The sequence below is a fragment of the Chamaea fasciata genome, unplaced genomic scaffold (genome assembly GCF_029207755.1).
Source record: "Chamaea fasciata isolate MVZ Bird 193981 ecotype frontalis unplaced genomic scaffold, bChaFas1.0.hap1 SCAF_5, whole genome shotgun sequence".
In the NCBI taxonomy this organism is placed as follows: domain Eukaryota; kingdom Metazoa; phylum Chordata; class Aves; order Passeriformes; family Sylviidae; genus Chamaea; species Chamaea fasciata.
The window spans coordinates 500,096-526,673 of NW_027094090.1; the positions used below are offsets into that span (position 1 = coordinate 500,096).

Genomic DNA, 26,578 nt, shown 5'->3' on the forward strand with positions numbered 1-26,578 from the left:
GGGCAGGTTCCTCCGGCTGCGCCGTGCCCGGGTCCCGCAGCTGGGCGTGGAGCGAGCCTGGGCAGCCGCGGCGGCGGGAGCTGCTTCCATCCCATCCATCCCATCCATCCGTCCATCCCGGGCTGCGCCGGGAGCGCTGCGGGCTCCGGCCATGGCCAGAGCCCAGGAACAGCCCCCGGCGCTGTCGGACACCCAGGTAAAGGCGTGCGGGACGCTCTGAGCGCCGGGAGAGGCTCAGCTGAGCGCTGCCTTCCCCTTCCAGCAAATCCTGCCCGAGGGAGCGGCCCCCCGCGCGGGCTTTGGGGCTTTGGGGACCGGCCCGAGGTGGCCACGGCCACCAGCCAGGGAGGGTGACAGCCGGGCAGGGCTTTCGCTGGGCCCGGAGCGGCTGTTCCCAGGCTCCGGCCCCGCCGTTCCCCCACGGGCGACGGGAAACGGCCGCGGCTCCCGGGCGCGGCTCCGGGCACGGAGGGCCGAGGGAGGGTCCGGCCGTGCCCAGGGCCCCGCATCCCACCCCCGTGGGGGGCTCGGGGCGGCCCCGCTGCCGGCCGGCCGAGCCCGCGCTCCCCCCGTGCCTCCCGCAGGTCCTGGTGCTGACGGGCGTCACCCTCCCGGCCGCGCTGCTCAGGTGGGTCCCGTCCCCTGTCCCTGTCCCCCGTCCCCTGGGGGTGGCACCTGGGGGTGGCACCTGGGGGTGGCAGCGGCTCTGCCGGGACTTTCATCACCCGCCCCGTCCCCTCCAGCCTCCTGGGCAGCGGATCCGTCCTGGCTGTCACCTCCCGGCAGAGGCGCTGCTGCCACATCCAGGTGAGTGTCACCGGCTCCTGGCAATGCTGCCACATCCAGGTGAGTGTCACCGGCTCCTGGCAATGCTGCCACATCCAGGTGAGTGTCACCAGCTGGTGGCAGTGTCACTGCTGCCTCATCCAGGTGAGTGTCACCAGCTCCTGGCAATGCTGCCACATCCAGGTGAGTGTCACCAGCTGGTGGCAGTGTCACTGCTGCCACATCCAGGTGAGTGTCACCGGCTCCGGGCAATGCTGCCACATCCAGGTGAGTGTCACCAGCTGGTGGCAGTGTCACTGCTGCCACATCCAGGTGAGTGTCACCGGCTCCGGACAATGCTGCCACATCCAGGTGAGTGTCACCAGCTGGTGGCAGTGTCACTGCTGCCTCATCCAGGTGAGTGTCACCAGCTCCTGGCAATGCTGCCACATCCAGGTGAGTGTCACCAGCTGGTGGCAGTGTCACTGCTGCCACATCCAGGTGAGTGTCACCGGCTCCGGGCAATGCTGCCACATCCAGGTGAGTGTCACCAGCTGGTAGCGGTGTCACTGCTGCCACATCCAGGTGCCTGTCACCGGCTCCCAGGGACACGGGGCTGGGTCTGGCCCCAGCTAAGCCCGACTCAAAGCCGGGCCAACACCAGTTCAAAGCTCCGGGCGGGGGGCAGGAGGTGCAGGATGCCCGACACCCGGCACTCGCCCCGGGCCCAGCCGGGGAAGGGCCGCGGGAGCTGCCGGGGGCTGCTGCCCGACCCTAACCCTGTCCCCAGCTGCGGCCGCTGTTCCTCCTGGCCCTGGCGGATTTCCTGGGCGCCGCCGCGCTGCTGGGCACGGGAAGTATCCCGCTGCTGCCGGCCCCGCTCTCCGTGCCCGCCTACGCCGCCTGTCCCTACGGGCGGATGCTGACCACGGTAAGGCGACACTGCTGGGGGCAGCTGGGACCCGTCCGCGGCTGGAGCGTCCTGGGGACACTGTCCTGGGGTCCCCTCCTCGGGGTGGGCACCGGGGGAGGTCTGCGGGGGTCGGGGTGTGGAGCACGGGGAGAGAACGGACGGGGAGATGGGGCTGTCGGAGGGCAGAGGGACGGTGGAAGGTGCCCTGGTGGCGCTGGACACAGCAGGGTCCCCTGTCGCTGTCCCTCTCTCTCCCAGACCTCCTACGCCGTCTCGTTCCTCATGGTCGTTGTTTACGCGTACGAGTCGCACCGCACCGTGCTCGGGGGGCGAGCCCGGCCCCCGGCAGCGCTGCAGGTCCGAGCCTCGCCCAGGCACGGCCGGGAACCGTCCTGGCCACGCGGGGCCCTGGCAGGGCGGGGGAGCAGCGGGGCGGTCCAGGGCAGCCCCTTTTGCCGGGAGTTCGGGCTTCCCCCGGTCCTGGAGGAGCGGGGCGGCCCCGGCTCACGGCGGTTCTCTACAGGAGCGGAGCCGCTGCCTGGAGATAGCCTGGCATGGAATTCCCTACGTCCTGGCCTGGTAGGTGCCGGTGCCGGCCCCGCTGGGAGCGCCCGGGCCGTGCCGGGATGTCCCGGGGCTCTCACCTCCATCCCTCCATCCCTCCATCCCTCCATCCCTCCATCCCTCCCTTCCCCAGGCTGGTGCCGGCGCTGACGCTCCTGGCGCAGCTGCTCGCCCGCGGCTCCTCGGCCACCGACATCGCGCCCCTGGTGCCCTGGGACAGCCCCAACGCCACCTTCAGCCTTTACTGCTCCAGGTAGGGCCCGTCCGCCCCCGCCCGGGGCATCGCCGCGGCCCCGGGGCACCGGTCGTCGCTTTGGGACCGCCAGCACCGCCCTGTCCTTGCAGCTGCCTCCTCCTGATCCACCCCGGCCACGACATCTGCTCCCAGGTGGGCGCTGTCCCTCCCTGCGGGCCCGGGGGGGGATGCTCCGGGGGTCGCCGGCCCGGCCCCGCTCATCTCCCGTTGCCTCCCAGTCCGGCGGGGCGAAGAACGCGGGGCTGGAGGAGAAAATCATCTTCCTGCTGTCCCTGCTGCTGGTGCTCGGCTGCTGCTCGGTGAGGCCCCGGCTCGGCGGGGGGGTCTGGGGGGTCCCCAGCGCCCCGCTGAGCCCCGGCCGCCCCGCAGCTCCTGTACCGGCGGGTGCGGCTCCGCTGCCGGGGGAACGCGGCGCTGCCGCTGCTGAGCCCGGGCGCGGACGGCGGACTCGGGGCCGGCAGCGGCCGCAGCGCCAGCAAAGCCTCGCTGAGCTTCCAGCTGGTCTTCCTGCTCTGCTGGGCGCCAGGCAAGGCCGGGGGGTGTCCCAGAGCCCCCCATTCCTGCAGGGTCACATTGGGGTGTCCCCAGCCCCCGCCATTCCTGCAGGGTCACATTGGGGTGTCCCCAGCCCCCCCCATTCCTGCAGGGTCACATTGGGGTGTCCCCAGAGCTCCCCATTCCTGCAGGGTCACATTGGGGTGTCCCCAGCTCCCCCATTCCTGCAGGGTCACATCTGGGGTGTCCCCAGCTCCCCCCATTCCTGCAGGGTCACATTGGGGTGTCCCCAGCTCCCCCCATTCCTGCAGGGTCACATTGGGGTGTCCCCAGAGCTCCCCATTCCTGCAGGGTCACATTGGGGTGTCCCCAGCTCCCCCATTCCTGCAGGGTCACATTGGGGTGTCCCCAGCTCCCCCATTCCTGCAGGGTCACATTGGGGTGTCCCCAGAGCCCCCCATTCCTGCAGGGTCACATTGGGGTGTCCCCAGAGCCCCCCATTCCTGCAGGGTCACATTGGGGTGTCCCCAGCTCCCCCCATTCCTGCAGGGTCACATTGGGGTGTCCCCAGAGCTCCCCATTCCTGCAGGGTCACATCTGGGGTGTCCCCAGCTCCCCCCATTCCTGCAGGGTCACATCTGGGGTGTCCCCAGCCCCCCCCCATTCCTGCAGGGTCACATTGGGGTGTCCCCAGCTCCCCCATTCCTGCAGGGTCACATTGGGGTGTCCCCAGGTCCCCCATTCCTGCAGGGTCACATTGGGGTGTCCCCAGCTCCCCCATTCCTGCAGGGTCACATCTGGGGTGTCCCAGAGCCCCCCATTCCTGCAGGGTCACATCTGGGCTGTCCCCAGCTCCCCCCATTCCTGCAGGGTCACATTGGGGTGTCCCACCAAGGAATGTCCTTCTGTGTCCCACCCACAGCCTTCCTCCTCACCATCCTCTCCTTCAGCAGCATCAGCCCTGCCTCGCTCTTTGTCCTCTACGTGTCCACAGTGAGTGAAGCCCCTTCTCCAGCGCTCCCAGGCGGACGTTTGTCCCCATCCCACGTGGGAGCTGTGACAGCCCTTGGGGATACCCCGGGCACGGGCCTGCCCTGGGCCCAGCCTGGCTCTTCCCGCTGGGATTTGGGTTGGGATTTCACCCCTTTGGCTCTTCCCGGGGGGCTGGATGCGCTTTAATCGGCCACACCAGGAGGAAAGTCCCCCCGTGTCCTGTGCCACCCTGCTGAGCCTCTGTCCCCGTGTCCCCCAGGCCCTGAGCGTGTCCCTGCAGGGTTTCCTGCACAGTCTGGTCTACGGCTGGATGAGGGAGAACTTCCGCAGGGAGGTGCTGGCCCGGAGCCCTGCCCTGCCCAGCCCCGAGGGGCTCAAGGCTTTCTACGATGACTCCCTGGGGGCTGTTTCCTGAGATCCCATCCCACCCCATCCCATCCCATCCCATCCCATCCCATCCCATCCCATCCCATCCCATCCCATCCCATCCCATCCCATCCCATCCCATCCCATTCCTGGCGGGATTTGCACGTTCCCAGCAGCTCATGGAATCCTGGGATGGTTTGTGTGGGAAGGGACCCCAGAGCCCCCCAGGGCCACCCCTGCCATGGCAGGGACACCTCCCACTGTCCCAGCAGGATGTCCCGGTTGTGGCCCCTCGTGCCTGCAGGGGTTTGGGGAGGGCCCAGGTGGGTCACACACCTGCAGCCCCTCCCTGCTGGAGACCCCCCAGCTTCCAGCCCCTGCTCCGTGCGGATCCACAGGGATGGAACACGGAATCCTGGAACCACAGAGGCTGGAAAAGCAGCTGTGGCTGCCCCTGGATCCCTGGAATGGCCAAGGCCGGGCTGGACACTGGGGCTGGAGCAGCCGGGGACAGTGGGAGGTGTCCCTGCCATGGCAGGGGTGGCCCTGGGGGGCTCTGGGGTCCCTTCCCACCCAAACCATCCCAGGATTTTGGGATATTGGGGTTGCAGGAGATGGGGTCTGGCCTCCTTGGCAGGAATGCAAAGCCACAAATACATCCCCGAGGAGGAATTCCCGAAGGAGGAGCTTGGGCCGCTGAGGAACAGCCACGGGCGATGGTGCAGTCCCCACAGCCGGGGGATTCCAGAGCCCTGCGGAGGTGGCACTTGGGGACAGGGTCAGCGGTGGCCTTGGCACTGCTGGGGATGGTTGGGCTCGATGGGCTCCGAGGTTTTTCCAGCCCAAACACCTCCGCGATCCCGAGCCTTGGGAAGGGCAGAGGGACACGGAGCCACCTCCAGGGGCCAGGCTGGGCACTGGGGACCCTCCGGAACACGGGGATGGCCACGAGTGCCCAAGAGCAGGGACAGCCAGTCCCAAACCAATAAACCTCCCAGCCTCCAAGGCAGCACCCACTTTGGCTCCGGGATTGTTTGGAAACCAAGATTTCCTGCTTCACAGGAGGGTTTGGGGACATGTGCAGGGTTTACACCATCCTGAAGGAGATCGCTCAGAATTCCTTACTCCGGCAGGGCCAGGGGCACTGAGACACCCAGCAGCCTCCTGCTGCTCCTGCCTGGCTCCAGAGGGGAAATTCGGGAGGAGTCCAGCCCCCTGTGAGCCCCCCAAGCCCTCCCCAGCCCCGAGAACGGGCAGGGACCGATGGAAACGGCGCAGCCTCGCCGGGAGCACTGGGAGCCGCCCCAGCTCAGGGCAGGGACAATCCAACAATCCTACCACGTGCGGAGGTGCTGGCTTTGACCCCTCCAGGCTGCCACATCCCTCCCAAACCCTGTTTTTTTTTTAGGCTGAAATTCCATCCCCGGATGGAGCCCCTGGTGGCGCAATGCAGTTTTGGAGCACCAGCGGTGCCAGCAAATCCATTCCCGAGGCAGGAAGGGGATCCCAGGCACAGGGGCTGCCTCTGGAGGCAGGGGCAGAGCAGCAGGGCCCATTCCTGGGCATTCCAGCCGGGCACGGGCTGCGGGCATCAGCTTCTCCAGGTTTTATTGGGGAGGGGCTGGCAGGAGCTCTCCCAGGGCCTGGGGCAGAGAGCCGCGGCCCCGCTGCGTCCCTGGAGCTCAGGCTGGGTTTTCAAGCGGAATAAATGGGATTTGGGGCCGGCTCCCAGGAGCTCTGATCCCTGCGGGTGCTGCAGCCCCTCCTCCTGCTCTGCCCTGGAGAAACACAGCAGCGTTCCATGTCCAGCAAGTCCTCCTCCTGCTCCCACCGGCTGCGCAGGGACAGGGACGACACGGTCACCTCCTCCTGGTCCCCGTCCCCGGCAGCTGTCCTGAGCACAGCCCGCCCTGGGCAGGGCTGCTCCTGCCTCTCCCGGGCTGGACGGGATCCAAGCACGGACAAAGGATGGAAGTGTCGCCCGGAGCCCTGGGGTCCCTCCTGCGCCGGCGGTGACACCCAGGGGACAATTCCGCAGGGCCAGCCCCGGCTCTCCGCCCCGCGCTCCCGGCGGATCCCAGCGGATCGGGGCGGGATCGCTGCCCCGGCGCGGGGAGCGGGCTGGGACAGGCCGGGCAGGGTCTCCGGGAGCCCCCCGGGCTCAGGGGTGGTGCAGCACGGTCTGCAGGTCCTCGGGCAGCGAGCCGATGACGGTGTCGATGTAGAGACTCACCCTCTGCAGGGTCTCCTCCTTCACGGGCAGGTGCTGGCACCGGGCCCGCACCTGGGGGGGAAACGGGAATGAGCACCTGCCAGGGAAAGGGAATGAACACCCAGGGGAAACGGGAATGAGCACCTGCCAGGGAAAGGGAATGAACACCCAGGGGAAACGGGAATGAGCACCTGCCAGGGAAAGGGAATGAACACCCAGGGGAAACGGGAATGAGCACCTGCCAGGGAAAGGGAATGAACACCCAGGGGAAACGGGAATGAGCACCTGCCAGGGAAAGGGAATGAACACCCAGGGGAAACGGGAATGAGGACATGCCAGGGAAATGGGAATGAACACCCAGGGGAAACGGGAATGAGCACCTGCCAGGGAAAGGGAATGAACACCCAGGGGAAACGGGAATGAGCACCTGCCAGGGAAAGGGAATGAACACCCAGGGGAAACGGGAATGAGGACATGCCAGGGAAATGGGAATGAACACCCAGGGGAAACGGGAATGAGCACACTCCAGGGAAATGGGAATGAACACCCAGGGGAAACGGGAATGAGCACCTGCCAGGGAAAGGGAATGAACACCCAGGGGAAACGGGAATGAGCACCTGCCAGGGAAAGGGAATGAACACTCAGGGGAAACGGGAATGAGAACCTGCCAGGGAAAGGGAATGAACACCCAGGGGAAACGGGAATGAGCACCTGCCAGGGAAAAGGAATGAACACCCAGGGGAAACGGGAATGAGCACAGTCCTGGGAAATGGAATTAACACACTCCAAGGGAAATGGGGATTAACATCCAGGAGAAGTGGGAATGAGCACACTCCAGGGAAATGGGAATGAACACATTCATGGGGAAATGGGAATGAACACACTCCAGGGAAATGGGAATGAACACATTCATGGGGAAATGGGAACGAACACACTCCAGGGGCCTTTCCCCTCCACCACGGGCTCTGGCTCCTGCAGTTCAGGATAAAACCAGGCATGAAACAACACCTGAGCCTTGGGAAGGAAGGACTTCCCTGGATGCTCCCAACCCTGAAGATTTCACACAAACACCCCGAGGTTCCCAGCCCTCCAGGGAGGGAGAACAAGGTTTTCCAAGGCACAGGTGTGCTCAGTGTCCTGGAATTCTCTCACCCGGAGAGAGGAGGGCATGGGGAGGGAGGGAGGGACTCACCAGCTTCTCCCGAAGCTTCAGCACCAGGTCCACAATCTCCACCTCGGACTTGTCCTTCATCCAGGCCACAATGTCCTAAGGAGAGAGGGGCTTCCCTCAGGGATGCTTCCCAAGGGATTCCCCCAGGGAATGCCCCAAGTGAAGGTGAGCGGGGGGTTTCTCATCCTCCTTCCTGAAGCAGGGACAGAGCTCCTCCAGTGCCACCAAGGCAGGGACACCTCCCACTGTCCCCGGCTGCTCCAGCCCCAGTGTCCAGCCTGGCCTTGGCCATTCCAGGGATCCAAGGGCAGCCACAGCTGCTCTGACAATTCCAGCCCGGGCAGCAATTCCCAATGTCCCAATGTCCCACGCAGCCCTGCCCTGTGGCAGTGGGAAGCCATTCCCTGTGTCCTGTCCCTCTGTCCCTTGTCCCCAGCCCCTCTGCAGCTCTTCTGGAGCCCCTTTAGGCCCTGGAATGTGCTGGAAGCTCTCCCTGGAGCCTCCTCGTCTCTGAGTAAAGGATTTCTTTGGATTACTTGGGATAATAAACTGGAAGCCCTTGGTGCTGGGCTTGGGCAGGGCCCGAGGGTGTGAGGGATTGCTGTCGCCGTGCCAGGCCTGTCCCTGCCACCCACCGCCTCACAGATGGCCTCCAGGTGCAGGGCCTCCAGCTTCTGGGTCATCTCGCGGTGCCGCTGCCGGAACCAACCGTCGAAATTGGGGGACTTGAAGAATCGCCTGTGGACAGAGGTCAGGAATGGTGGAATTGTGGAATTGTGGGGTCCCGGGGCTGGGAGGGACCCACAGGGACGATCCCACCCAATAACCCCACCCTGTGCCCTGAGGTGACCCTGGGAAGGGGCCCAGGGACCCGGAGCTGGTTTGGGGACACAGCAGGACACGGGGACAGAGTCCCAGAGCAGCTGTGGCTGCCCCTGGATCCCTGGAATGGCCAAGGAAGGATTGGAGCAGCCTGGGACAGTGGGAGGTGTCCCTGCCACGGCAGGGGTGGCCCTGGGGGGCTCTGGGGTTCCTCCCCACCCAAACCATGCCGTAATTCCGTAATTATTGTTTCTGATCGCTTTCCGGGATTTTTTTCATCCTCCACCTCTCTGCATTTCCCGTTTTCCTTCCTTGGGTCCCCAACTCCTGGATCTTTCCCACTCCCGTCGCACCAGGCGTCTCCTCCATCCCATCCAGAGCCAACCACCCAGGAGAACCCTGGACACACTGCCCCGCAGGATCTCCACTCATTTAAGCCACACGAACCCCAGGGCTGGATTTGCCCTGGATTTGCTGCTCCTGCCCGTGCCGGGCTGACCCACGGGTGAGTTCTGCAGGTCGCACAGCTCCCACTGGGTCCCAGGGTTTGCTGCCAGGACCGGCCCGGCTGGGCTGGGCTCGGCTGGGCTGGGCTCAGCTGGGCTGGGCTCAGCTGGGCTGGGCTCAGCGTTCCCCCTCACCTGTAGAGCCCCAGCCAGTCCCCCTTGAGCACACAGGTGAGCTGGGGCCCGGCGTGCTCCAGGCTCTTCATGAAATCCTCCTGGCAGAACGGGCGGATCTGGGGGGGATTCTGCGCGGGGAAATCAATCCACGTGAGCCCACGGAAATCCCGGGTCACGGAACCCCAAAGGAAAGCAGGAGAGCGAGGGGAAAGGCGCTGGAGGCGCTGAGGATAAAACCAGCCCAAGGCTGATCCTCACATGAGATTCCCAGCAATTCAGGTCCTGGCTGAACTGGGAATATCCGTCCCAAGAGTTCTTACAATTTCTTAACGGATTTTTAAAGGAGCAAATCCCCTCTTCCTTCAGTCGGGGAGGTTCCCAGCACCCTGGAACGCCTCGCAGCCCCAAAGGGAAGGAGGGCTGGGAAGGGCATCCTACCTTCCACGGAGTGATGGCCCTCTGCAGAGGCATCAGGCTGGCCATGTAATGCTCCTAGCACGGGAAAAGAGAAAACCAAAAATAGTAATTGACAACTGAGGAGCCTCTCGTGGCCCCCAGAGCAGCTGTGGCTGGGACGCTGCGAGGTGTCCCCGTCACGGCAGCGGGGATGGGATGGGTTGAAGGTCGTCCCCAGCCCCCGTGGCGGGATTCCCTGGCCCGGGATGCGGCCCCGGCTGTCCCTGGCACTCACCAGAGGGATGATGAAGCTCTGGGTGAGCTCCAGGAGGTGTCTCCTCAGCAGAGCGCTCTGCACCTCCGAGGGGCGCTTCCGCTGGATGCCCTGCCAGCACAGCGGGGTGTCACCACGGGACAGCGGGGTGTCACCATGCCACAGCGGGGTGTCACCACGGGACAGCGGGGTGTCACCATGCCACAGTGGGGTGTCACCACGGGACAGTGGGGTGTCACCACGGGACAGCGGGGTGTCACCACGGGACAGTGGGGTGTCACCACGGCACAGCGGGGTGTCACCACGGGACAGTGGGGTGTCACCACGGGACAGTGGGGTGTCACCATGCCACAGTGGGGTGTCACCACGGGACAGTGGGGTGTCACCACGGCACAGCGGGGTGTCACCACGGGACAGTGGGGTGTCACCACGGGACAGTGGGGTGTCACCATGGCACAGTGGGGTGTCACCACGGGACAGTGGGGTGTCACCACGGGACAGTGGGGTGTCACCATGGCACAGTGGGGTGTCACCACGGGACAGTGGGGTGTCACCATGGCACAGTGGGGTGTCACCACGGGACAGTGGGGTGTCACCACGGGACAGTGGGGTGTCACCACGGCACAGCGGGGTGTCACCACGGGACAGTGGGGTGTCACCATGGCACAGTGGGGTGTCACCACGGGACAGTGGGGTGTCACCACGGGACAGTGGGGTGTCACCACGGCACAGCGGGGTGTCACCACGGGACAGTGGGGTGTCACCATGGCACAGTGGGGTGTCACCACGGGACAGTGGGGTGTCACCACGGGACAGTGGGGTGTCACCACGGCACAGCGGGGTGTCACCACGGGACAGTGGGGTGTCACCATGCCACAGTGGGGTGTCACCACGGCACAGCGGGGTGTCACCACGGGACAGTGGGGTGTCACCACGGGACAGTGGGGTGTCACCATGCCACAGTGGGGTGTCACCACGGGACAGTGGGGTGTCACCACGGCACAGCGGGGTGTCACCACGGGACAGCAGGGTGTCACCATGCCACAGTGGGGTGTCACCATGGCACAGTGGGGTGTCACCATGCCACAGCGGGGTCACTGTGTCACCATGGCACAGTGGGGTGTCACCATGCCACAGCCGAGGTCACAGTGTCACCCACGGCACAGCCGGGGTCACCCAGGTGTCCCTCACTGTCACACACAACCTGAAGCTCTGCAGCTAAGGGAGCCTGAAGTGCTGCCCAAAGTCCAGATCCCCAATCCAGATCCTCAAATCCAGATCCCAAATCCAGATCCCCCAAATCCAGATCCCCAAATCCAGATCCCCCAAATCCAGATCCCCAAATCCAGATCCCCAATCCAGATCCCCAAATCCAGATCCCCAAATCCAGATCCCCAATCCAGATCCCCCAAATCCAGATCCCCCAAATCCAGATCCTGAAATCCAGATTCCCCCAAATCCAGATCCCCAAATCCAGATCCCGAAATCCAGATCCCCCAAATCCAGATCCCCAAATCCAGATCCCCAAATCCAGATCCCAAATCCAGATCCCCGCCTCTACATTCAAATTTCAAGCTTCACTCCACAAAACCTGGGCTTTTTTCAGGCTCTTTTTTTTGGATCTCAATCCTTCCCACTCATCTTATTGTCAGCCCCGGGATTTAATCCTTAATCTCAGGTGGAAAATCCTAAACCTGGCAGGACCAACGCGTCCCAGCACGGACTAAACCATCCCAGCTGTAAATGCTGCTCCCGCGCAGAGTTCTGCCTGCTCGGACCCAGCTCCTGGCCCGGTTTCCCCACCCAGGACAGGTGGCAGGTGCTCACCTTCAGTAGCCTTTTTATCAGCGTCTTGTCTTTGTGCAGGAACGTTTTGTAGGAAGTGTAGATTCCTGGAGGGCAGAACCACGGAACGAGGACAAAGCAGGAGTTGGAACAGGCCGCAGCTCCCTGCCGCCAAACCCCCAGGGGAAGGGTGAGAGCGAAACGACGCCCGGCACTGGACCCACCTGGTTTGGTGTCCAGGGTTTTCAGCTTGGCCGGTTTCTTCACCTTCACCTGCTTGGGCAGCTCTCCTGTGACCACACAGCGGGGACAATTCACGCTCCGTCCCTCCCCGGGGGGCTCTGCACTTGGGGACGCCAGTGCGCACCCTCCCTGCCCTCCTCCTGCACCCTCAGAGCAATCCCAGCTCCCCGCCCTGCTGGAATTCTGCGGGGAGGATGTGCTAAACACCAGCTCCCCGCGGCCAGGCTTTCCGCGGCTCCCAGGTAACAAAGGTGCTCACTGAAGGGGACAGGTTTCTCTTTCTCTCTCCCTCCACCTGTCTCCTCCCTCAGTTTCCTGCCCAGGGAGGGCTTTTCCTCCCCTGGCAGCGGCAGGACAGCAATTCCCGCCCCAGCTCCGCGCCCATCCTGCGCGTGGCCGCAGGCACAGAGCTCCTGCGGCTGCTGGGCTGTGCCAGGGGCGCAGCAAACCGCAGAAGATCGCTGCCAGGGCAGCGCCGGGCACCTGGCACCCTGGGCTCACCTGGCAGACACCCTGGGCTCACCTGGCACCCTGGGCTCACCTGGCAGACACCCTGGGCTCACCTGACAGACACCCTGGGCTCACCTGGCACCCTGGGCTCACCTGGCACCCTGGGCTCACCTGACAGACACCCAGAGCTCACCTGGCACCCTGGGCTCACCTGGCAGACACCCAGAGCTCACCTGGCACCCTGGGCTCACCTGGCAGACACCCTGGGCTCACCTGACAGACACCCTGGGCTCACCTGCCACCCTGGGCTCACCTGACATGCGGAGCTCGCCCACCCGCAGGATGTGCGGCCAGTGCTGCAGGGTCTTGATGAAGAAGGGGTTGGTGACGCCCACGACGATGTTGGGCCTGGAGGGAGGGGACAGGCTGAGCCCGGCGGGCGGCTCCGGGTGTCCCCGGGGGCGGAGCAGGGCGGGCACTCACGGGGCCTGGGTGCGCGTCGTGTACTCCTTGAACTCGCTGTCGTGGATGGTGAAGTAGGGCCGGAAGTCACAGCAGTAACGCAGGGGGGCCAGGCAGCTGCAGGGACAGGCACCGTCACCCTGGGCATGGCACAGTCACCCTGGGCACGGCACGGTCACCCTGGGCATGGCACCGTCACCCTGGGCACGGCACGGTCACCTTGGGCATGGCACGGTCACCCTGGGCATGGCACGGTCACCCTGGGCATGGCACCGTCACCCTGGGCACGGCACGGTCACCTTGGGCATGGCACCGTCACCCTGGGCACGGCACGGTCACCTTGGGCATGGCACGGTCACCCTGGGCATGGCACCGTCACCCTGGGCACGGCACGGTCACCTTGGGCATGGCACGGTCACCCTGGGCATGGCACCGTCACCCTGGGCATGGCACCGTCACCCTGGGCATGGCAGCGTCACCCTGGGCATGGCACAGTCACCCTGGGCATGGCATGGTCACCCTGGGCATGGCACCGTCACCCTGGGCATGGCATGGTCACCCTGGGCATGGCACGGTCACCCAGGGCATGGCACCGTCACCCTGGGCATGGCACGGTCACCTTGGGCATGGCACGGTCACCCTGGGCATGGCACCGTCACCTTGGGCATGGCACTGTCACCCTGGGCATGGCACCGTCACCTTGGGCATGGCACCGTCACCCTGGGCATGGCACGGTCACCCTGGGCATGGCATGGTCACCCTGGGCATGGCACGGTCACCCTGGGCATGGCATGGTCACCCTGGGCATGGCACGGTCACCCAGGGCATGGCACCGTCACCCTGGGCATGGCACGGTCACCTTGGGCATGGCACGGTCACCCTGGGCATGGCACCGTCACCTTGGGCATGGCACTGTCACCCTGGGCATGGCACCGTCACCCTGGGCATGGCACGGTCACCCTGGGCATGGCATGGTCACCCTGGGCATGGCACCGTCACCCTGGGCATGGCATGGTCACTCTGGGCATGACACGGTCACCCTGGGCATGGCACGGTCACCTTGGGCATGGCATGGTCACCCTGGGCATGGCACCGTCACCTTGGGCATGGCACCGTCACCCTGGGCATGGCACGGTCACCCTGGGCATGGCATGGTCACCCTGGGCATGGCACCGTCACCCTGGGCATGGCACGGTCACTCTGGGCATGACACGGTCACCCTGGGCATGGCACCGTCACCCTGGGCATGGCACGGTCACCCAGGGCATGGCACAGTCACCCTGGGCATGGCACGGTCACCCTGGGCATGGCATGGTCACCCTGGGCATGGCACTGTCACCCAGGGCATGGCACTGTCACCCTGGGCATGGCACGGTCACCCTGGGCATGGCACGGTCACTCTGGGCATGACACGGTCACCCTGGGCATGGCACCGTCACCCTGGGCATGGCACCGTCACCCTGGGCATGGCACGGTCATCCTGGGCATGGCACGGTCACCCTGGGCATGGCACTGTCACCCAGGGCATGGCACTGTCACCCTGGCCATGGCACGGTCACCCTGGGTATGGCACGGTCACCCTGGGCATGGCACGGTCACTCTGGGCATGACACGGTCACTCTGGGCCAGCACAGGGGACAGTCCCTGCCCGGGGCTGTGCCCACCCTGGGGTGCCACAGCCCAGGGCCCATGGGCCTCCTGTCCCCCTGGGCACCCCGGGCTGGTGTCCAGCTGCTGGCACAGCATCCCCAGGGCCTTTCCCAGCTTTCCAGCCCCTCTGCCCGGCCTGGAGCGCTGCAGGGGCTCGGGCTGAGCCCAGGGCGGCAGCTGGCACTTGGCCTGGCCGAAGCTCTCTGGGGAAGCTGCAGCATTTGGGGTTTTGTGCTAAGGCAGAGCTCGGAGCTGGGGAGAGGAGGCTCCTCAGGGCTGGAGGCACCAGGGGACATTCCTCTGCACTGCTCCCCAGCCTTGCTGGAAATCGAGCGTGGAATTTTTGCAGTTTGTCTTGCAAAGCTTCCACGAGCGAACTGAACCCCAGCCAGGAGAGCGGCACGGAGCGGAGGCGGGAGGGAAAAGCTGCTGGAATTTGCTGTCACAGCTGCCAGTCCCTCAGACCCCGTGGGAAGTACCTGGTGAGGGCCAGGACCATCTCTGAGGACACAGTTGGGGACGGTGCCATCACCACCACGGGCTCCCCCAGCAGCATCAGCTCCCACAGCATCTGGACGTGGATCAGCACCGGCTGGAAGCACCTGGGACGACGGGGACAAGGACAGGGCAGAGGGTCAGCTCAGCACGGACCAGACACAGCTGTGCCCTGCAAGCCCCCTCAGGTGTGCTTCCATCCAGGAATTTGAGATCTAGGACGGACTGTCAGCATTCCACGGGGGAATTCAGGTGTCTTCACCTGGGCTGTCACTCAGCTGTTCGACACAAGTTCAAAGGAAACGCCCTGAGCAAAGTCAAACCATCTGTGATCACAGGGTCGTGGAATGGTTTGAGTGGGAAGGGACCCCAAGGTCCATCCAGTGCCACCCCTGCCACGCTGGGGCCTCTCTGGACTCTCCAGCAGCTCCAGGTGCTGCTGCCGTGTGCCCGGGGCTGGGGCAGCTCTGCAGGTGGGGCCTCACCTGGGCACAGGGGCAGGGTCCCCCTCCCCTGTGGGCTCAGCCCGGCCCTGGGGGCTCCGGGCTGGGTCAGGTCCAGCTCTCACCCCCAGCACCCCCAAACCCCTCTCCCAGGGCTGCTCCAGGTGCTCACGCCCAGCCTGGATCGATCCCAGCGGTCGCCCTGACCCGGCTGCAGCACCTTGGACTCGGCTTTGTTAAACCTCAGGAGGTTCCCGTGGCCAGAGGCTGCTCTCGGTGTGTCTGGGGGAGCGGGACACCCCCGGATTCCAGAGCACGGGCATGGGAATGGCACCTCCAGTGCCGGGCCTGCCTGGGACACTCCCCTGGCAGCTCTGGGCAGCGGGGACACGGCTCCTCGCCTGCCCCGGGGCTGTGCAGGGCACAACCCTCAGCTCCGACCCTGCCCAGAATCCCGGAGCAGTCCCTGGAAGGAAGGCAGCAGCGTCTGATCCTGCACCGTCCCTGTGATTCATGGGATGCTCCCAGCAGGTGGAGGGGAGAGGGTTGGGAGGAGCCTCTCACCTGAACAGATCCAGCTCATGGACGCTGGGGAGGACCAGGGGGGCCGGTAACAGATTCTGGATGAGGAAGGGAGAAAAGGCTGTTAGTAGCTGTTAGTGGACTGTGAGGAGATGGGAGCACGCTCCTGGCTGGAATTCCACCCGCGCTGACCAAGCAGCCCCAGGGAACACGGGGAACAAGCTGACGCCCTCAGGTGTGCACAGGAGCGAGGCTGGGTGCAGCACTTAATCCCGAATTAATTTCTGTGCCTACAAACTAAAGGAAGATTCCCTTCTCTTCCAGATGGGAAAGGCTGCCCATGTCTGCTCCTTTTATTTTCCAGGGTTCCCTCCGCTGGGAGAGTGTTTGAGACACACCAGAGCCAGGCGGGGTTAGAGACGTGGCACCACACCAGGGTTAGTCACAGCACAGGAAGGGGAAAGGGCAAGGAACCAAAACACTGAAGTAGACTCCAAACAACTCAAGGGTGAAGGCAGGAGACCCAGCAGGGCCTGAATTCCCAGGAAAAAGGGGGAAATAAAAAGGGGGTTCCCAACAGGATCCAGCCCCTCACCTCCTGGTTGCACTGCTTCACTGGGCTGGAGCCTGGCTTGTCCACCCGGGATGGGATCCTCACCTGCAGGGCACAGAGAGCAGGGATCACCTGCGGTGGGATCAGCGGGGCAGGAAAGCCCTCCAGGCACCAGTCCCAGCTGGAAAGGCTGCGGGGAATGCGGGCAGAGCAGGGATTTCACAGCCAGAGCCACGCACACACGGCTCCCCGCCCGCCCGCCCGCGTACCTGGATGACAACTCCCATCACGGGCAGGTTCAGGGTCTGGCCGGGCACTGGGGGGGGCCACTGGTCGATCTCGTTGCACACTGAGGGACACAGGGGAGGGAAGAGTTTCACCTGAGGGGGAAATCCAGCTCATCCTGGCAATCCGACGGGGAATTACTGCCTGTGCCCGGCTCCCACACCCCCCTGGCTTGCGGCAAACCCAGAGCTGATAAACCAGGATGAAATGACCCAGGCAGGAGGTGCAGCAGGTTCCTGGCTTCGGGAATACACTGTGTTCTTTGGGAACACCCTGTGTTCTTTGGGAACACCCCGCATCCCTTGGGAACACCCCACATCCCTCAGGAAAACCCCGCATCCCTCGGGAGCACCCCGCATCCCTTGGGAACACCCCACATCCCTTGGGAACACTCTGCATCCCTTGGGGACACCCCGCATTCTTTGGAACACCCTGCACCCCTCGGGAACACCCTGCATCCCTTGGGAACACCCTGCATCCCTGGGGGACATCCTGCATCCCTTGGGAACACTCTGCATCCCTTGGGGACACTCTGCATCCCTTGGGGACATCCTGCATCCCTTGGGGACACCCTGCATCCCTTGGGAACACTCTGCATCCCTTGGGGACATCCTGCATCCCTTGGGAACATCCTGCATCCCTTGGGAACACCCCACATCCCTCGGGAACACCCCGCATCCCAACCGACAGCACCATCCCTCCCTTCCTGCCCACAGTCCCTCCTTTCCAGCCGGTTATCCACCCGGACAAGCAGGAGAAGGTTCTCCCCTGCTGGAATTTGCTCCAGAACGAAGCCATTTGGAGCATTCCAGCTGTTTTTTCAGGAACCTCCCAATGGAGCCCCGTGGGATCCCCCGCTCCCAGCTCACCTGCCTCCAGGCAGGGCTCCAGCTTGTCGAAGTACTCCGGGGCAATCAGCTGCAGCAGGCACTGGAACAGGTTCACGTAGGGAAGGCGGGACACGAGCACCAGGGACTGGGAAGGGCACACCTGGGATCAGGGCCCCCCCGAGCCCGGCACTGCACATTTCTCTACTGCTTAGAGGGGGATGAACTTATAAAAACCCAACACCAAAATCCCTGGAGCAGCTCCCAAGCAGCAACTTCGGTGGGAATTCTTGCTGCCCGCCCGCTCGTGAGCTGGGATTTGGGAGAGCAGAGAGGTGGGAGCATGGCCTGGTAAAGGAGCAGCTGGAGAGGGAATAAAAATCGATTGCTGCTGGGCTCTAAGCTCCCCAAAACCATTTCAGGTGGAGAGGCACAAAGGAGCGACTCCTGAAATGGGAATTGGGCAGATAAACAAAGTCAAGGAATGCTGGGGAAGGACAAAGGAGCTTGGGATAACAAATCGTGTCCAGCAAGGCCTTTTTGGTTCTAACCGGGGCTTCCCTGTGAAATAAATCCCGGTTTTTACAACAGCCCCAACCCAGCCCCGCCGGGGGTTTCATTGTGACACTGGTTCTCCTCTCCCTCTAACCGTTAATGAGTGCGCTAACTAGGAATGCAGGAGTCATCTAAACACCTCCTGCCCAACCCCAAACTGTGGCCATTTGAATTCAAACCTCACCCAAGCGTGACAATTCCATCCCTGAGCGATCCCACTGCTCCAGGGGGAAACTCACTGCTTTAGTGGGGATGAAAAAACCGATTTCCGCGTTAGCAGGAGTCTGAAAGGAACTCCTGGAGGTGGAGGGCACAAAGCTCAGGACACGGCTGGCACTGAGATGTCCCCACAGGACAAGGGGGAACGGCCTCAGGCTGGCCCAGGGGAGGCTCAGGGTGGCCAGCAGCAGGAATTTCCCCGTGGAAAGGGGCTCAGGAGCTGCCCAGGGAGGTCTGCAGTGCCCATCCCTGGAGGTGTCCAGGGAATCCCTGGAGGTGGCACTGAGTGCTCTGGGCTGGGGACGAGGTGGGCATGGGGCACAGCTGGCACTGGATGGGCTGGGATGGGCTTTTCCAGCCTCGGGGATTTGGGGATTTGGGATCAGCACTGACCTTCTGGAAGTAGCCCCTCCTCATGGAGCTGTCCTTGACCTGCCGGAAGTACACGTACCCGAAATAGTGAGCGGCCTCTCGCTGCAGGGACAGGGACAGGGACAGGGACAGGGACAGGGACAGGGAGGGACAGGGAGGGACAGAAAGTGACAGAGGGATAGAGGAACAGAGGGGTAGAGGGACCCAGAGGGACAGGGAGGGACAGGGAGAGACAGAGAGGGACAGAGAGGGACAAAGAGAGACAGTGAGGGACAGCCCAGCCCCACCGTCACCAACCCCTCCTGAGCCCTGCTCTGACACATCCCAGCATCCCTGCCAGCCCTCCGTGAGAGCTTTCCACAGGGACACAGGGAGAGACACAACGGGGAGGGCTGGGGGCGCTCACCTGGAGACACAAAGGGCCTGAAGGGGCTGCAGGAGAGCTGCAGAGGGGCTGGGGACAAGGGACAGAGGGACAGGACACAGGGAATGGCTTCCCACTGCCACAGGGCAGGGCTGCGTGGGACATTGGGACATTGGGAATTGCTGCCCGGGCTGGAATTGCCAGAGCAGCTGTGGCTGCCCCTGGATCCCTGGCAGTGGCCACCGGGGCTGGAGCAGCCGAGGACAGCGGGAGGTGTCCCTGCCTTTGTTCCCCCTCCCAGCATTGCCAGGCTCCCCCCGATTCAGTTCCCTGTCCCAAAATAACGGGGGTGTCCCGAATTCAGTTCCCTCTCCCAGTGGAACTGGGGGTCTGCCTAATTCCGCTCCACCTCCCAAAATATCTGGGATATATTCAGCTCCCTCTCCCCCTGACTCAACTCAATCTTTGATCCCCCTGATCCCACGCCCTCTCCCAGCACTTCCCTGTCCCGCTCCCCCTGCCCGGGGGCACAGAAGGAAATCCCTGTGCTGAATTCTCATCTCACTATTCCCATAGCCCAAGGAAAGGATTTCCCCAGTGTTATAAATGCGCATTATGCAGCTGGTCTTTCACAAATATTAACGTGACTACTACGTGTGTAACTGTTTATCATTTATTAATAGAGTTTAGAAATGTAACGAACGTGTTTAACAGAAGGTTGAGACTGGGGTTTTTTATCTCTTCTTTGTAACATCTAAACCACCAAGCCAGAAGTTATGGGAGGCAGGGGGGGTCACCTTGTGACCCTACATTAAAAAAAACAACCTGTTAACTTTCTGTTTTTCTTATCCAAATGAAAAGAACCAGGAAACCTCAGGAGAAAATTTAGACCCACGTTACCAGACCGAGTGGAGCCACCCACCAATAAATCTATTAGATAAGACGAGAGAGGTTACTTTAAACAGATCAAAAAAAAAAAAAAAAGAATGTTTGATTAAGATCTATTGAATATTCAACAAAGAATCGATCAAAAGGTGGAAGTTTGAAAGGCTGTGTGTGTGCTGCTGGCAGGTCTTGTGCCAAGCACCCTGGGCCGAGAGAATTTCGCCTTTCTGCCTCCTCATCGTCTGTTTTGACTTTTTTATTCAACTTATAAATTCCTACGAGAGAGCGGAACTCGTTTTTCACGGCCAGGGAGCCCCGGACCCAGGGAAACCTTGGCTTTTTCCAGGTGTGAGCGGGGCCAGGACCCACCTGCAGCGTCAGCGGGGCCTCCCGGTTGTACCTCCCGTCATCCTGGAACGGGGAATCCCGGGAACCCCCGGCCTGGCGCAGCCGGAAGCTGAACTGCGTGTCCCCGAGGCCACCTGGGACAGAGACACACCGGGGGACACAGGGACAGAGAGCTGGGAACGGCTCCAGCACGGCCGGGTGGGGCTACGGGAGATCCAACACGGGAACGGGGAGGGACGGGGGGAGAAAGCGGAGCGGAGAAATCCCGCAGCGAGGGGAAACACGGACAGGAAGAAAGGAAGGGAAATGGGAAGGAAAAGGGAACTAGAGGAAAAAGCTTTTCCAGGCCCTGGCACAGCTGTGGCTGCCCCTGGATCCCTGGCAGTGCCCAGGGCCAGGCTCACACTGGGGCTGGGCTGGGGACAGTGGGAGGTGTCCCTGCCATGGCAGGGGTGGCCCTGGGGGGCTCTGGGATCCTTTCCCACCGAGCCCATCCCAGGGTTCCATCAAGGAATCCCAACCCTCCAAGCCCCGGGGCCTGGCTGGAGGAGCAGATTCATTTCTCACCGTCCCTTGGGGATGTGTAAACACGGGTTTGGGGACATTTCTGCCGGAAGCATCCCCTCCCCAGCTCCTGCTCCCAAACACGGCAATGTGACGGGAACTCAGCCTCCTGGCTACTCTGGGAATTTCCCAAGGGGGCTCTGGCTCAGCCCTGCTGCACCCCAGGGATCGTCCCCCCACCAGGGACACCCCTGTCCCCCCGGCGTCACCCACCTGAGTAGGAGTCTGGGAAGGACAGGTAGCAGATGCTCGTTTTCTGCAAAGAAGCCAACAACCAGTGAGGCCCCCAGAGGTGCTCCCAGAGGAGGGAAAAGCGGGAATGGAGGGTGGTTACCTCCTTCTCGGTGAGCCTGAAGTCGTGGGGATACACCAGCTGTGGAGAGAGCAGAGCCTGTCACCCCCGTGCCCACAGCTCCTCCCTGATCCCAGCGCATCCCACAGGGAAACATCCGGGATGGTTTACACCCTGAACCTGTCCCTGAGCCTGGGTCTGGATTTGGGGACCGACCCAAAGGCTCCTGGCTTAGATTTAACCTTCAGAGCTGACAGCCGAGCGAATGAACAGCCCCAAACCCTCCAGGAGCCTTCCAGATGTGCAAACAGCTGTTCTGTCAGGAGCGGGACAGGCTGGAAACGGAGCTGGAGAAGAGCAGGGGGGTGTGGGGGGATCAGGGCTGGGGGAGCAGCACTGCAGGGAGGAATTCCATCAGTGCTGGGCTCCAGAGCCTGGGAGGGCGTCTCCAACCTGAGCCCGTGGATCTCAAAATCCATGGAGAGCACGGCAATCACAGAGACAGGGAGTCCTGGTATGGTTTGGGTGGGGAGGGACCCCAGAGCCCCCCAGGGCCACCCCTGCCATGGCAGGGACACCTCCCGCTGTCCCCGGCTGCTCCAGCCCCAGTGTCCAGCCTGGCCTTGGCCATTCCAGGGATCCAGGGGCAGCCACAGCTGCTCTGGCAATTCCAGTCCGGGCAGCAATTCCCAATGTCCCAATGTCCCACGCAGCCCTGCCCTGTGGCAGTGGGAAGCCGTTCCCTGTGTCCTGTCCCTCTGTCCCTTGTCCCCAGCCCCTCTGCAGCTCTCCTGGAGCCCCTTGTGGCCCTGGAATGTGCTGGAAGCTCTCCCTGGAGCCTTTCCCTGTCCAGGTGAGCCCCCCCAGCTCTCCCAGCCTGGATCCCTGGGAGCTGAGGGGCTCCAGCCCTGGAGCAGCTCTGGGGCCTCTCTGGACTCTCCAGCAGCTCCAGGTGCTGCTGCCGTGTGCCCGGGGCTGGGGCAGCTCTGCAGGTGGGGCCTCACCTGGGCACAGGGGCAGGGTCCTGAGGAGAAGGATCCCACAGAGCCTCTGCTGCCTGGCAAGCGCAGGAATTGCGGGAGTTGCAGGAATTGCGGGAGTTGCAGGAATTGCAGCGGGGCGGAAAGGAACCAGCACGGGCTGGGCTGAGCTGGAGCTCTGCTCCCAGGAGTTCTGCTCCAGAGGCAGCTGCTGCTCCTGCCAGGAGCTCCAAGCAGGCCCGACTCTCCTCTCCAGGCTATAAATAGCCCGGGTGGCCCCGTGCCAGCGGCTGGAAGTTCACCCAGCTCCGGCAATTCCCGCGGATCCCTTGGCAAGGGCGGCGCTCCAGCCCAGCCAGCCACGTTCCCAATAGCCAGCCCGCACCCAGGGCTGAGCTGAGAGACAAAAGCTACCAAAAATCCTGAGGAAAAACCACCCCGGAGCAGCTCCAGGGCCGGGGCAGCACGGACAGGGAAGGCTGGGATGCTGCAGTGGGATTGGGATTGGGATTGGGATTGGGATTGTCCCAGGGGTCACTTCCCTGCTCCCCTCGCTCTGCGTCAGGACCACGAACACATTCCTGTGGTTGGGATTAATTAATCCCCACCCAAACATTTATCCTGCTCGTTCCCAGGGAATGGTGGCCAGGCCAGGAGTGGGAGCCCGGGCCAGCTGATCCTGACCCATCAGGAGCCTGTGAATCCCAGGAATTGTGCTTTGCTCAGCGTTTGCTGCCTAACTCAGAGAAGGAGCTGGCACAAGGTTCTGCTTCTCCTCCTGCTGGATTTTGGGGGGGCCACTTTCTGCAAGGGAACGGTTGGAAAATCAGGCTTTAACCTCCAGGGTTGGAACTGATGACCTCAGAGGTCTTTTCCAACCTTAATCCCTCTGGGATTCCACATCTCTGCCTCCCCTCCACTTTAACTCTGATGTTCCTCTGTGTTTGGGGTGCGGGGAAATCACCAAATACCCAAAAGTTCAAAACCTCAAATCCAAGCCAAGAGGAATCCGAGTCACGACAGCTTTTCCAAAGGCAAAAAGAAAGGCAAACGAGAAGGAATTTAGGATGTGTCGAAGTCCCCGTGTGTGTCCAGAGCAGCCCCAAAGGGCTCCAACCACATCCCAAAGCGTTTGTTTGATTATTTGAAGGTGGAGGGGCCAGAGAGAGGAATTCCCTTTAATCCCTGCCTCGATTCGGGATCTGCATCCCAACAGCTTCTCCACTGTCTGTGGAAGCAGAGTGGGAATGGCTGAACTCCAGAATCTTTGGGATCTCTCTCAGAGTCCTTCCAATTCCTGAATCTCTCGGAGATGAATTTCAGAGAGCCCCTGGGTTTGTATCCCCAGAGCCCCCCAAGGCCCCAGAGCTTCTCCTCCTCCTGCCTTCCCTTCCCCTGTCCCATCCCTGCTCCTTCCCCTTCCCTCTGGAACACAAATCCATCAAGTTTTCCAAAGGGAATGGGTATGGTGGGCCCGTGTCACCCCCACCGAGATGCTCCCAAAGTCATTTTTGCCACGTAAGGAACGTTTTCCTGCTGAGACTAATGCAGGCAAATGGGAGAAGAGGAAGAAAAAGAAGCAAAACTCCTTTCTAGGGATGAACAAACGACATTCCTGCACCCCTCATCCACGAGGGCCCCTCCTCGCAAACGCAGACAGGTGAGAAGCCACCTTCACACACCAAAACACAGCTACAAAGCATCGCCTTCACCATGCTAATTATTGTCCCAGCATTCCGCCCTTTCTTGGGGAATTTCAGGCCTGGTTTTGCAGGAAAAAAAAGGATCAAACAGGTGAAACTCGGCTCTGGAGGAGACTTTTTATTCATTTTCAGGTTCTGGGAGAAGAAACAATCAGGTATTCAAGCCAAGGGAGCGGCAACAAGGCGGAGCTGGTCCCTCCTGCTTCCCATTCCCTTTGGAAGCTCCAGCATTTAAAACCGGCAAGGCTCAATCCTCTGAAAACCAGAGCAACCTCCCGAAAAAGGGCAGAGGAAGGAGTGACTCCCACAGTCACACAGGGAATAAGGAGGAATTTGAGGTGAAGCCTCAGAGAAATCCACACTCCCCTGCTGCCCTTCCTCAGAGCACGGAGAGCGCCTGAGGAACCAGCTCCCCCCAAAGCCTCCTCCAGGACCTGGGACACCCCAGGGAACAACTGTCCAGCCCTTCCCGTCCCAATTCCACCCCCTCGGGCCCCAAAGGGGCTCGGCTCTGCTCCAACCCAGCCAGGGAACTTCCCTTCCCTGGGAATCCTGCACAGACACCTCCCTGCCCTGGGAATTTGTGTCTTTGGAATCCCGGGATGGGCTGGGTGGGAAGGGACCCCAGAGGCCCCAAGGGCCACCCCTGCCATGGCAGGGACACCTCCCGCTGTCCCCGGCTGCTCCAGCCCCAGTGCCCAGCCTGGCCTTGGCCATTCCAGGGATCCAGGGGCAGCCACAGCTGCTCTGGCAATTCCAGCCCGGGCAGCAATTCCCAATGTCCCAATGTCCCAATGTCCCACGCAGCCCTGCCCTGTGGCAGTGGGAAGCCATTCCCTGTGTCCTGTCCCTCTGTCCCTTGTCCCCAGCCCCTCTGCAGCTCTCCTGGAGCCCCTGAGGTTTCCCTGGAGCATTTCCCTCTCCAGGGGAACATTCCCAGCTCTCCCAGCCCGGCTCCATGGGACGTGTCAGCCCGGGGAGGTTTTATTCCATGAAGAGGATCCATAAAGGTGTCTTGGATGCTGCCCTGGCCCCTCCGTGCCCTGTGCACTCCCCACCCCACAGAGATGCCCCACTGCCCTCACCCCAAATCTCTGCTCGGACCCCCCTCCCCTCCCTGTTCGCTGCCCCCACCCCCACCTGGATCCCCCCTTCCACACCCCCCGCCGTGATCCCGCTTGGCACTCTTCATTCCCAATCCCGTTTTTCATTCTCCATTCCTAATCCCACTTTTCCCTGGCCATTTCTAATCCCCTCCATCCTCATCCTTAATTCGTGTTTCACTCTGCCATCCACCCCTGATTCTCTCTCTCCCCATCCCTGACCCCTCCACAGCCCCAGTTCCTGACTCCCCTTTTCACCTCCCTGTTCCCAATCTCCACTCTCCATCCCCTCTCCATCCCCTCTCTCCATCCCCTCTCTCCTCTCTCCATCCCCTCTCCATCCCCTCTCTCCTCTCTCCATCCCCTCTCCATCCCCTCTCTCCATTCCCCATCCCCTCTCTCCATCCCCTCTCTCCATTCCCCATCCCCTCTCTCCATTCCCCTCCATCCATTCCCTCTCTCCATTCCCCATTCCCTCTCTGCATTCCTGATCCTCTCTCTCTCCATCCCCTCTCTCCATTCTGCCTCTTCTCTCTCCATCCCCTCTCTCCATTCCCCATCCCCTCTCTCCACTCCCCATCCCCTCTCTCCATCCCCTCTCTCCATTCCCCATCCCCTCTCTCCATCCCCTCTCTCCATTCCCCATCCCCTCTCTCCATCCCCTCTCTCCATTCCCCATCCCCTCTCTCCATCCCCTCTCTCCATTCCCCATCCCCTCTCTCCATCCCCTCTCTCCATTCCCCATCCCCTCTCTCCATCCCCTCTCTCCATTCCCCATCCCCTCTCTCCATCCCCTCTCTCCACTCCCCATCCCCTCTCTCCATCCCCTCTCTCCTCTCTCCATCCCCATCCCGTCCCTCCCTGTCCCCTCTCTCCCTCCCGGCCCCGTGCCCAGCCGTGCCCGCCGTGTCCCCCCGCCGTGTGCCGCTCCGTGCCGCCTCCCGGGGCCGTGTCGCACCTCCATGGCCTGTCCCAGCTCCAGGTCGAAGGTGACCACACACACGCAGTCGATCCAGGCGGCGAAGCGGCCCCAGGGCAGCGGGGAGGCGGCGGCGGCGGCGCGGCGGGGCCGCGGCCCGGCCCGGCTCAGCGCGTCCATGGCGGCGCCGCCCGCCCGCGGCCCGCCCCGCGCCGACGCGCCCCCTGCCGGCGGGGAGGACCCCGCCCCGCGCTGCCGCCCCCGCGCCGGCGCGCCCCCTGCCGGCCGGGAGGTCTCGAACCATCGAGACGGGAGCGGGCGCGCGGAGCGCCGCGGGCGGGGCTGTGGAGGTGTCATGGCGGCGCCGTGAGGGCGCCGCGGGGTTCGCGTTTATTAAATTCCGCGGCGGCTTCGCCGCTCGGCGGTGTGCCGGCCGGGGCCTGGCCGCTCCCCGTGTGTGCCGGCCAGGACCTCCCCGAGCCGCGGGTGTGCCCGGTCTGAGCTTCCCCGAGCCCCCTTCGCAGCCCCCCGGGCCCGTCCCGCGGGGCCGAGTTTAGGAGCGCTCCAAACACCGTTTTAGAAAAAAAAAAAAATCGCCGTTTATTCCCTGCCGGGCGCGAGGAGGAGATTTCCACAGAGCAGGCTCACGAAGGGGTAAAAAATGACGTTTTTTCTACGGGAGAATTGACACAAGCTCGCCCCGGTGTAA

General features: G+C 63.0%; 1 protein-coding gene across 1 annotated transcript; it reads right to left on the minus strand.

Annotated features, from left to right (window-relative positions):
* Positions 1–5,943: 5,943 nt before the first annotated feature.
* On the minus strand, positions 5,944–26,226 carry DENND6B (DENN domain containing 6B). The gene is given in 22 exon segments (XM_066182582.1): positions 5,944–6,636; positions 7,757–7,831; positions 8,371–8,473; positions 9,199–9,308; positions 9,619–9,672; positions 9,872–9,961; positions 11,678–11,742; positions 11,860–11,925; positions 12,642–12,736; positions 12,812–12,907; positions 14,920–15,042; positions 15,943–15,998; positions 16,496–16,558; positions 16,723–16,802; positions 17,608–17,713; positions 18,733–18,813; positions 20,330–20,442; positions 21,086–21,128; positions 21,207–21,245; positions 25,909–26,067; positions 26,070–26,169; positions 26,171–26,226. Coding segments are annotated over 22 exon segments (1,896 nt in total). The 3' UTR covers positions 5,944–6,513.
* Between the last annotated feature and the right edge of the window lie 352 nt (positions 26,227–26,578).